This window comes from Rhipicephalus sanguineus, chromosome 6 (genome assembly GCF_013339695.2).
Source record: "Rhipicephalus sanguineus isolate Rsan-2018 chromosome 6, BIME_Rsan_1.4, whole genome shotgun sequence".
NCBI classification, from domain to species: Eukaryota; Metazoa; Arthropoda; class Arachnida; order Ixodida; family Ixodidae; genus Rhipicephalus; species Rhipicephalus sanguineus.
The window spans coordinates 145815633-145827821 of NC_051181.1; the positions used below are offsets into that span (position 1 = coordinate 145815633).

Below are 12189 nucleotides of genomic sequence, written 5' to 3' on the forward strand. Positions count from 1 at the left end.
GGTTCAACCATACTTTATATACGTTCGTTTGTATGTTTGTATGTGTGCGTGTATATATACACATGCAAAATGGAAAAATTCGGGGGGGGGGTTGAACCCCCCCAACGCCCCCCCCCCCCCCCCCCCTATATAGCCAAAGCGAACTAGTGGATGGCTGGTTAATTTTTGGCTTTTTTATTGCAGAAATTCAAGGCCACGTTCACAGCATCCGAAATGTTCGGACCCAGGGATCCTGACGTGAAGCGAGACTGGTTGTCGTGGAAGGCGAGCTCACGAAAATCTTCGCTCTATCCTGCTGAGAGAACCGCCAGCGAACACACGAACCGTGCTTTTGAAGTCGACTGAGGTGCACTTATGCTGACTGTATAGAACCCGTCCGTCTACAAGACAATGGCAGCAAACACCCTTACCTCAGTTGACGGACTATGTGCTTTGGTACAACCAATCGAGCGCGTGATCGTTGACGATTTGGTGCTGACTGGTTTTGGTTTCGTGTTTCCCGCGGGTGCAATTGTCATTACGTAATGACGGCTAGAATGTGATCACGACCATGTCGTTTCTTACAATGTGTACTAGGGGGAAACTCTCTGGCGCTGCGATCGTTCAGCCACCTTGGGAATGATGGGCAGTACGTGGATTTGCCAAGTCTTCATGCTTGCGGATTCAAACGCTTTTGTGGCTTTGTTTATTGTTGCCTTTAGCTCTTGTTTCGGATGGAAGAATGGATCGTTGTGAACTTCGTGAGCTGATAATTGGTGAGCCTAATAGGATTAAGGTGGTGAAATGGAACTGCTGAACTTTTCCTGAACTTCGTGAACTTCGTCTTGGGACAAAGCGGCAGCAGGTCACATGGAGTCAAACGAAGCCGAAACAACAAAGCTTAGGCAAATCATTCCCATCATTCCCATGCTGGCTGAAGCGCGATGCGTTGCAGCTCCCATAGACACTAGCACCAGATTTTCCTTTAGTGTAGCTTTAGGAAACTTTATGGTCACGACGGAGCAAGAAATCCAAGGGCCGAACTTACGAAGCTTTTATTTTCGTTCGTGTGAATTTCGGGTGGCTATGCTATGGTCGCCAGTAATATGTCCAACGCCAATATTGCCTAATTTTTATTCTTGCGAAACAGTTCTGGCGTAAGAACTTTTTTGGAATACGGGATAAGATGTTTTTACACTCGCTCAAGATCGTTCCGTCGTCTGTAATGCATGCTGTCGTTAGTACGTCGGACGAGCGACCAAACAAAGCCGATACGTCACAATATTATGCTCCCACGTGACCATCTTGCGTGCCACAGCGTCATTGCACATAGAGCTGCGGGGAAACGAAACCAATACTGGATCTTAGGAGAAAAGCAACAACAAAGAAATCACTGTAAATTATTGTGAATAATACAGGCTTCACGTATTTCTTTTCGAGCTTCAAGGTCTAAGGCCTTCACTGGAAGCAATAAAATTAGCTATGAAAAAGATGTCGGTTCCCGATTGAGCTACGTGCAGTCGTGTGATGGCGTGATTTCCTCGAAGCATTTAAATAAGTTCGTGGCAATAAGAAAAAAAAAAGAGAAAAGAAACGAGCATTGCTTTTTCTTACGTTATATTTACTCGTACTGCATGTCATCAGCAGCATCATAGCCTACTCCGCCAGTCGACGACCCTACCGATGTAAATCGGTCTCTAGCGCTAACGTTTCCGCCAGAATTTACGCGCCGCTTTCAACGAAGGATTGCGGCTCCCGAAGCCCTGATTAGCCGTCAGTCTCACTACGGGAATCTCAGCAGTCGGCGTAGTTACTTCAGACGAGCTGTTGTCAACGTCGGGTGGTTGCGCGCCCATCTGTCCGCGCAGTTCCTCGTGGAATGCCAGCGACCTGTTTCGGATGAGCAGCGATGAAGAGTGATTGTGGTCGGTGGTGCGGACTGATTCATCGTGGTTGCCGGAATTAAGGTAGCGATCGGCGATGTTCTTCACCGCGAGCGAGATCACGGTCTCGAGAACGCCCATGTTGGTGTGGCTGACGTTGCGGTAGATGCCGTTGCTGGGCATGAAAACGTCCATGCTGGCGATCATGCCTGCGAGAGTGACGCATATACCGTGTCATCATTCATTTGTAAGAGGAGACTCATCTAAGTGACCCCCGCCGCGGTGGTCCAGTAGTTGCGGTGCTAGACTGATGACCCGAAGGTCGCGGGATCGAATCCCGGCCGTGGCGGCCGCATTTTCGATGGAGGCGAAAATGCTTGAGGCCAGTGCACTTAAGATTTAGGTCCATATTAAAGAATAGGTGGTCAAAATTTCCGGAGCCCTCCGCTAGGGCGTCCCTCATAATCATATCATGGTTTTGGCACATAAAATCCCTGGTTTTTAGTGGCTCGAGCAACGAGTGACACGCTTGCTTCTCTTGCAAGCACTACCGGTCGAGCAGTTACTTCCAGTTTTCAGAATATTTAGGAAAAGTCTTCTAAAAAAGAAAACTGGCGCGAAATCGTCTGTTTAATGAAAATTAATTGAGTGTGTTCATTGAAAGAGCAGACGGCTTTCTTGTGAGCAGCTGTGATCGTAGTGGCACCTGGCGGAGAAGCTCTGAACCTCACACTTCTTTCTACGTGGCCTCTGAGATCCGCTACGGCAGTGCGACGAAACAAAGAGTTAACCCAAGGGATAAATCAGGGCACACGAACGTTGAGGAGCGAGTGTCACTACCAGTCACCTAAGTCAAGGTTCAGGGTCGCCTGCACGCTACTCTTGTGGCCTACTCACCTATGAGCACCAGCAAGAAGGAGCCGATGACAAGGCCCACGACGGTGCCGAGGACCCTTCCACATATCCGAGAAGCTGGCGACTGAGTGCGCGTTCCCTGATAGTGGAACGTAGCCGGTACAGCCATGGACCCGGCCTGCTGGGTAGCGGACAGGGGTTGATCTTGAGCACAACCGAACCAACGGTCGTCTTGTTCTTGTTCCTCATCAATGGATCATACCCACTACGGGGTGTTCTCCAAGAATCAGCCGTTGAAATGTTGTTGTTGTTGTTGTTGTTGTTGTTGTTGTTGTTGTCCTCTGTGCATGGCTCATACCCAATGCAGGGGATTGGCCGAGTAGAGGGTGAATTTTGCTAATATTATCTTAAGGGTGTCGTTCGTAGAAGCTATTATTAACTAATATAATGAGTTGATGTTTCAAGTATTGGTAATGAAATATTTACTCAGGCAGAATTTATATAGATATTCTTTTAGACTGTCGGATGAATTCCTCAATGGCGAAGAAAACATCCCTGTTGCTGTATCCCAGAGTGGTGGCCCCAAAAGAAAGTATAACCGGCTCCGATACTTCCAGGCCCAGCTTTCGAAGAGGTGGTTCTATGATTTTTTTCCTCAGTGTCGTGAACCGTCGACAGGATAAAAAGAAGCGATCGATTGTTTCCTCCTGATTGCGGAAGAGGCACAGTGGGGAAATCGCTAAACCTGCTCTATGGAAGTAAAAATTGAGGGAGCTAACGCGGCAACGAAATTTCGTCATGACTACTTCCATTATTCTTGACGTGGATAAATCGCTGCGCCAGGAAAATTAGAGGTGCTTATACTCTCGAGACGCAGTCAATGCTGAGTCTGAGAAACTTTTAAAGACGATAGTCTTTCTTGGGGAACTTAAACGCAGAGATTTTGGTCTGTCTTTCCGTCTGTCTGTCTGTCTGTCTTTTTGTTTGTCGGCGCGTCCCTCGATTCAGCCACTCGGCCAAAGTTGAACCACTTGCCCAAGGGCCAGCCGTCTTGAACTGGTACGGCTGTTCATACTTGTGAACGTTGTCGATCAAAAAGTAAATATCATGCATATCTGAGGTGCAACATCACTAGGTAAGTATTAGGTGGCGTGTTCCTTTAATAGAAAATGCATACGTACGTAATTTTAAGGACCCTAGTTTCTTAAGCTGCGCTGAAAATGCATAAGAATGGAAGCTTGAGCGAGTTGGTATGCGTTCATCTTTGTTGAAACAGCGCTCACTAGTGAGCGCTGTTTCAACAAAGCTGAAAATGCGACTGCGCTGAAATTTGCTCCGTGCCCTTCGCACGAGCTCATTGTTGTGTCTCGGTTTCGGTTCTTTATTGCACTGTACGAATGCCATGGGTTGGTGTTGAAAAACTTTAGTTTTGAGAAGGCCAAGAAGGTGAAAAAAAATATTTAAAAAATGAAAAAGCAGCGCTGTGGGCGGCCTTCAGGCTGCCGGTTGTGGGCGCCGCTCTGGCGTTCCTGTTTTACCCAGGCGACGTGTAAATAAAAGAGTGTGTGGAGAGTACTCGTTGAGTGCAGACGTTTCTCTGCTTCAGCGCTTCGCGCCAAACCGCGTTTTCGGGCTGGCTGGCGTCCCCGCCGGTCGCGTTGGTCACCGCCGGTCTTCGCCTGCTGCTGCGCCGGGACTACCAGCACGCAACACAGCACTCATGTTTCCCGACGTATTGCCACATGGCGTCCATATCTCACACAGCGCCTCTTCTATCGTCTTTACACGACATTTGCAGCGAAGCACGCAGATACGCGGCCAATTTTTTTCTGAACGTTAGTGAGCGAAATCTTGCCGTCGTGATGTAAGATGCCAGCGGGAAAACCGGAATAATTGGCGCCAAAAGCGACGCCTTTGCTAAAGAATCGGCCATTTCATTTAACAACAAACCTTTGTGTCCTGGAACCCATATTAAATGAACATATTGAAGATGAGCGGGAACTAGTACCTTAAAAAGCTTTAGTATGGGCGTTTCACCAGATGCGGAAAGAGAAGAGCATACAGATAAAGAGTCGGTTACAATTGCAACTACTCTAACTGAAATACTTAACTTGCGTAAAGCTAATATTATTGCCATAAATTCGGCTAGAAAAACAGGAAGAAAATCAGGCAACCGTAATGAAAAAGACCAGTCAAGTTCAGGACAAAATATTCCTATGCCAGCTCTTTCCTCTGATTGCGATGCGTCCATTGCAATAACAACATTCGTTGGTAGAGTACTTAGGTGCTCTTGTAACAGCCCATTTAAAATACCATAAGGTAGTAATTTTGCGTGGTTCGGAAAAATATCATGGTAGACAATTACTGGAGAGTTATGTTGCATAATCATAGGAAGCACATCACGAATTTGCACATTTAGTGAATCAAGTAGCGTTTGAACAAATATAATTTGCGGTTTGCGGAATCTTGGCCAATGCTCGGAGAAAAATAAGTCGGGATCGGAGATGAAAACTATTTGAGTATGGTTAGAAGGGGAATCGTACAACCTTAAGAAAGTTTGTACCGTAAGAAGGTTAAAACGGCATAAAAGGGGAGGCGTTCGCGCTTCCAGGTATAAAACAGCATTTGCAACGTATTTTGGAAGGCCTAAGCACAGCCGTAAAGCCTCTCGCTCTAATAGAACTAGTGACCGAAGCTTGTATGCTGGCGCACCGGAAAAAAGAACACAGCCGAATTCTAAAACCGGCCGGATGTACATTTTGTATACCATCAAAAGTGCGTTCCTTCTCATACCAGATCTACGGCTGCTCAACCTGCGCAAAAGCCCCATTGCACGTGCTCCTTTTGTCGCGACATAATCAATATGAGGTCGCCAATTTAGATGTTCGTTATATATAACTCCAAGGTATTTTAATGAATCCACTTGTGGAATATCCTGCAGCTTGTAATTAAGAGATATGTTCACCTGGTCATTAACAGGGAAAACAAGAATAGCACACTTTTTAGAATTCAGACTCAAGTGTAAACCATCCAGCCAATTTTCAAGTTCACTCAAGTATGCCTGCAAGATATTGTACAGACAATGTATGTCAATGGCCATAGCAAAAAACGCAATGTCGTCAGCATAAACATAAGTTTGCACCCCTGGTCGGATGGGGATAGTACACATCAAGATGTTAAATAATACTGGTGAAAGAACTTACCCCTGAGGCACACCTCGCGTTTGCTTGTGTTTGCCGGAAGAAAAGCCACCTTGGAAACAATAAAATTCTCTTCCGCTTAAGAATTCCGTCACCCATGCTACAATATAAGTAGGGAAACCGTGACACCGCAACCGATTAATTAAAACGGAATGCTCAACACTATCGTATGCTTTACATATGTCCAAAGTAACTAGAGCCGCGTGCTGTTTTTTGTGCCGGGCAATGTGAAGTCGATTTTCAAGGTCTATATGTGCGTGCCATATTGAATATCCAGATCTAAAGCCGATTTGACACGGGCTCAACAATTGTTTTCATTAATAAATTTTGTTATATGACCATGGAGGGCCCTTTCGATAAGTTTCACTACTTTAGATGTTAATGCAATCGGTCTTATGTTGTCGAGATTATATCCTGCCCCTTGTTTTTTAAGCAACGGTATAATTTTGGCAATCTTCCAATCATAAGATATCCATGCCTTCCTAATGGAGTAGTTTATAAGACCTAAAAGGTCATTCGGGTACTCCTGGTATATTATCTTTAACGTTGTGTTTGTAATTCCGTCAGGGCCTGGTGCTGCATTTGGCAATTTTAACATGGCCTGATCTAATTCGGAAGTCGATACTTCTAAGTAATCTGAAACCGCTGGTGTATAAACATAATTAGGAAGGCGTGTTGTGAACCTCTTTTCGAGTCCCTGAGCCAATAGATTTAATGATTCTTGTAATCCTTGCGAGGTATAAACTATTGAATCTAAATTCCCTGGTATTGGAATTTTCTTCCTACAACGAAGGAAATTGAACAATGCCCGTTTGTTTTTCGATTTAGACAAATACTCGAAGTGATTTTTATCATATTCCTCTTTCGCGCGTGAGACAGTACGTTTAAATGTGGCCGCAATGAATTGATAATCCTTCCAATTTCGTGGACTCTGATTATGTAAAAGACTTTTCCATGCAGCTTTTCTTCTTCTGCAGTCCCGTGTGCACTACGTATTCCACCATCGGCTAGTTGAAGTATTCTTGATTGAGGCCGAAGCAATAACAAATTCCGATGTGTTTTTCGAGATTTCTAACACTGAGCAAACGTTCTTACCGAGGTCCTCAATTTCTACCATTGGAGACTGCCTTAATATTAGAACGCAAGCAGTCTTTAAACTTTTTATAATTAACCAATGTTTTCTCTTTTCTTTCAATTGACTTCACTGGACATGCAATTTCAAAGTACACAGAAAGATGGTCACTATTTGAAGCGAAATCAATTGTTCTCCAAGACTTCAGCGGAACACTTGAGCTACAAAATGTCAGATCTAACACTGACCGTGATCGGACACGAAGAAATGTAGGCTGCCTCATATTTAGGCAGGCAAGATTTTTATGTGTGATCCAGTCCCACAGAAGAGTACCAGCAGAGTCTGTTCGAAATCCCCATGAAACATGATGGGAGTTGAAGTCACCAGTAAGAATTAATTCAGTCTTGCAGCTGGCTAGAACACGCTGCTAGTTGATGATGATGTTCCTGGGATGATTGGCACCTACCACTGCTAGTGCAACCGACCACTGGAAACAATTTGTTTGCATTTTCTTTTTTTTTTTCAATCTTTTACATATGGCTTTTTGAATTCTTTCACCCTTTCACTTTTTATTTACATCGCGTTTTGCCCTTCTCTTTCTTTTTAATGTTACATAGCATTTACATTTCGCTTTAACACAACAGTGTGGCCAAGCCCCATCGTCGGTATGAGCCAGTTTCCCCTAGGCAACAAAACAAAACAAAGCAATCGTTTTTGTTCAGTTAGAGGTCAAGAATAATCTTATATTATAGTACAGTAGTGTTACGAGAGAAAAGTAAGATGTATGAGCGAAATTTATTGTTGGGGTTTAAATTCCCAAAACCACGATATGATTATGAGGGCTCCGGAAATTTCGACCACCTAGGGTTCTTTAACGTGTACCTAAATCTAAGCACACGGGCCTCTAGCATTTTCGCCTCTATCGAAAATACGGCCGCTGTGGCCGGGATTCGGTCCCGCGACCTTTGGGTCTGCAGTCGATAATAATAATATCTGGGATTTTACGTCCCAAAACCAAGATATGATTATGAGAGACGCCATGGTGGTGGGCTCCGGAAATTTTGACCATCTGGTGTTCTTTAACGTGCACCTAAATCTAAGTACACGGGCCTCTACCATTTTGCCTCCATCGAAATGCGACCGCCGCGTCCGGGATCGAACCCGCGACCTTCGGGTCAGCAGCCTAGCACCGTAACCGCTATACCACCGCGGCGGACAGGGTCTGCAGTCGAGTGCCATAACCACTAGACCACCGTAGCGGTTATGTGCGAAATGAAACGTGCAATTTATTTCGAAATGAAAGTTTAGTGAGAATAAGTGAAATAACGAATCACTATGTTATTCAACAGAAGGTTGTCTTTTTTGGTCTCTTGTAAAGTTGCAAACGGCACGAAACGCTTATCCGTGGCAAAAGCACAGTGACGATTCCCCAAGAGAATGCATGGTTCTTCGAGTGAGTGTTGGGTCATGTTAACGAGACGAACCTTCTTGAGGTCGAAATCGCTTGCTAGAAAAATAAAGGCGGCATATTAAGGCACGTTACGAAAAAATTTCTTTCCTAAGGCGAAGCTGCGGGTTTGATTAGTACGGCGACACTTCTATGGGGCGGAATGTGACGGCGCTATTGTAGATTATGCGCACGCTAATGGAAAACCACGTTGCAGATATTCCTGCAGAACTGATTCTCTGCCCCACTGCGAATGAAGTTTCGTGACGTTCCGCCGAAAAATTTATGTTTTAGAAAATTTGTTGCTTCTCCCTGATCCTGCCCGGTGATCGGGTTCAACAAGACTCACTTTTTTCCTCAACTCCATGGGAAGCGTCCTGAGAAATCGTTATGGGGGTTCCCATTGTGTAGCTTCGTGCAACTAGCTATCGGGGGACAATCTTTCGCTTCATGAATTTTCCTCTATCTTGCGAGATTCTGCAGAACTTTTTCGTGATATACAGAATGGTAATAGAGTAGTAACGTAAGGTAATGACAAAAAATTCAGAGCCCTTCCACCACCGTGAAGATGGAAGCCAGCGAAGCTGTGACTTTGATGGTTCTAGTGTAGTGAATATTACTATGGTGAATTTATACATTACCATTATTGACTTTATTGAGCGAATAAAGAGACAAACAGTTAAAAATACCGGTGTTTCTCTTGCGCATGACGCATGCTATCTCATCAACGGCGTCCAACGGCGGTCTCAAAATGAAATCCTGCAGTACAGAAGAAGCCCGGCTGTTTCTAAGGCGCAAAAATGGCGTGACGTTCATTTCTTATGCAAATGGCGTTGTCTTTGAAGCAATATTGTTAACGTCATTCTGGTATGTCGGATAAATTATGCACCTTTATACTTACTTGCTTTTACGTCATGTCCATTCTTTCGACGTAAGAAACGCTGGATCAGTGGAGTTAATCGGTTAGCCGAAAATTATTGTTCTACGCTTCTTTTGTCCGCGGACACGATCCGTCGGCACCCATACTCCGTTTCATACGTAAGGTTAAGGTGCGACGCTGTGGAAGGTATGAAAGAAGTTTGGTCAGCAAAATGTGTAAGTACGCGCGTCTCGCGCCTAGATTTTGTCCTTGCAAACGTGGCCTCCGCGATTGGCTCCGGCTGCGCGCTACCGGAACTAATCTCCGATGCCACAATACAAAAACAAAGAGACTCTAAGCGAACCAGAATGACCTATCGACGACAGTATAAATAAAGGGGTTTGTTTATTTCTAAGGGCCTAAGGCACAAAGCATTTCAATCTATTACTCAGTTAGAAACGAAAAAAAAAATCACATTACGGGTGGTAAAATCATCGAGCTCTTTCTTGGTGTGAACGCATCCACTGCAACAAGTCTCGCTAGCTTCTACAGCGTTGAACCTGATGTATGAAACAGATTATAGCCATTATAGCTATATACCGCTTCGCTCTAAAATGACACAACTGTTGATCTTCGGGGAACACTACACTGTTGGTTGTGGATCGCATGATGATGACCCTTCATTCACATGAGCTATAAGCCACCGATCTCCAAACCAAGAGCAGTGCAGATCCATGTCAAGGATATCGCTCTCCGGCTGTTCACCTCCGCAACGACAACACGCGCTCGTCGAGTGACACGTCAGTGTTGCGGCTGTCTTTGTTCACCATGTGACGCAATGTCGTCGTCCTCGGCTACGTGATTTATGGGACGCAGCGCGCGCGTTAGTTTCCCGCAGACGCGCGCCGACTTTTTATTTTATTTTTTTTCCCCTACGATGTCACGCTGTTCCAACAATACTCGACGGTTTCCCGTATCTGTGTCGTGGCCCGTCAGTGACGCTAGTGTGTCGGTGGCTTTGCTTACCGTCGCTGTTTGCATTTACGATGGTTAACGCTTTGTTTGGCCGCGACGTTGCCCTACTCCCGCGAACAGGCCGGAATCGTCACATCCATCGCGCCATCGATTGGAATAAGCGATTGACGGGGGAGCCCGCTGTTCCCTCGAGCAATGAGCCTTGGTTTGGTTTTACCTTTTTCTGGTACGTTACCCACTCCAACGTTTTCGTTCCCCTTTCCAAGATGGATTTTGGTTCTTCCTTCCAAAGTGAAATTTTGCAACTCAGTCTGGAAGTTCGGCCATGAATCGAGGGCACGAGTATCACACGAGTATCGCTCGTAGCTGGTGATACTCGACATAATCCTTTGTGCTCCTCGAGGATACGAGGAGCGGGCGATACCCGTATCGACGCGTTGAGCGAGGTGGCCCTGCGCGTTTCCTAACGCAGCTGAAAGATTCTTATAAATATTTACTCAACCCGCGAAGATGGTAGAGAGCGAAATAAACTTTTTTGTTCGACCAGGCTTCTTCTACTCCGGCCCAAAGGTGGGTGGCCTCCTCAATCCAACTAGCCATGGCTCGCTGCCGCCACCCGAGCCCTTTTGACCAACCGTATATATAGCTGGGAGCTTCAAGGACATTGATACTGTCGGCTAACGTTACCTCTGAGAGATATAACATCAATGCGTTTCAAGACGGTGCTGTGCTGGGCCAGTTGCTGGATTGTGCTGTAAAATTATGATCGGCAAAGTAGCAGTAACGGAAAGGAATTGACAGGCCGCACATGCGCGGTTACGTGCTCTTATGAGAAACTTTCAATGAACATCAATTGTAAAGTTGAGCGCGTATGTCCTGTCAATTACTTCCCGTTCCTGCTGTTTTTCCGCTTATACTTTTACAAGATATTGCTTTTTCTTCGAGCAATTCGCCATTTCGAGAGCAAAGCAGTACGCCAGGGGCGTAGCCAAGGGGGGGGAGGGGTTCAACCCCCCCCCCCCCCGAAAATTTTCAGTTTTGCTTGTGTATATATACACGCACACATACAAACACACGCACGAACATACATAAAGTATGGTTGAACCCCCCCCCCCCCCGAAAAAAATTTCTGGCTACGCCCCTGCAGTACGCGCACTCTCCGTGGAAGTCGCGCACGTGCAGTAGTAAGATCCGCATTTTCACTGTCATCTACATTACCGGAATGAAAATAAGAACGGGACTACCTGGAAGAGGAGGAAAAAAATGAAAGAAGGAAGCCCTATACGCTGGTTCGAACCATAAATGGTCTGACAAAATGAGGTTCCGCAGTCAAGATAAACGGAATCGACGAATCGCTCACGTGGAAAGCGCGCCCTCTCCCCTTTTCCCCTGAGGGATGTCACGCACGCCTTCATGCATTTCCTCGGCTTCATTTCTACAAAGAAAGAAAGAAAGAAAGAAAGAAAGAAAGAAAGAAAGAAAGAAAGAAAGAAAGAGAGAGAGAAAGAAAGAAAGAAAGAAAGAAAGAAAGAAAGAAAGAAAGAAAGCTCCGATTACGAGCGGCAACGGTGGCAACGCATGTCGCGAAATAACTCACGAATGAAAAATAACGCACAGAAAAGGAAACGAGGCCGATTCCCGTAATCTACTTCTCTCTGATGTGGCATGTGTATGTGTGTGTACGTGAGAGGGCGAAAACAGGCGGCAGAGAGAGGAGGATGGGAAAGGGAAGCGAGGAAAACGTCGCTTCTTTGCAGCCGGCAGCCGCTGCAGAAAAGATGCATTGCATGCCGGCTGGTAGCGACGATCGCGCGGAAAGCTGACAGAGCGCGGCGACCTACATTAACCTGCGAAGGAGGGAGAGAGTGCAGCCAACCGTTCTAGACAGCGTCTGTCGCGAAGTGGGAGACGAGCGAACG

General features: G+C 45.8%; 2 protein-coding genes across 2 annotated transcripts in view; one reads left to right on the top strand and one right to left on the bottom strand.

The window, feature by feature from the left end:
- Positions 1-12189, top strand: part of LOC119397622 (uncharacterized) — a 65659-nt gene that overhangs the window by 21547 nt on the left and 31923 nt on the right. Inside the window, 1 exon segment of the mRNA XM_049416622.1 lies at positions 184-336. Coding sequence (XP_049272579.1) covers positions 184-336 — 153 coding nt within the window.
- LOC119396696 (uncharacterized) lies at positions 1653-2891 on the bottom strand. The gene is made up of 2 exons (XM_037664003.2): positions 2760-2891; positions 1653-2071 (listed from the first exon to the last, which is right to left on the bottom strand). The coding sequence occupies exons 1-2, from the start codon at positions 2884-2886 to the stop codon at positions 1683-1685; spliced, it is 516 nt and encodes a 171-aa protein (XP_037519931.1). The 5' UTR covers positions 2887-2891; the 3' UTR covers positions 1653-1682.

What these genes read in the sequence shown, in the direction of transcription:
- LOC119396696 (XM_037664003.2), bottom strand. Translation starts at nt 2,886, where the DNA reads ATGGCTGTACCGGCTACGTTCCACTATCAGGGAACGCGCACTCAGTCG. An exon ending in CTTCTTGCTGGTGCTCATAG is followed by an intron (nt 2,072 to 2,759) that starts GTGAGTAGGCCA and finishes TCACTCTCGCAG; the next exon opens with GCATGATCGCCAGCATGGAC.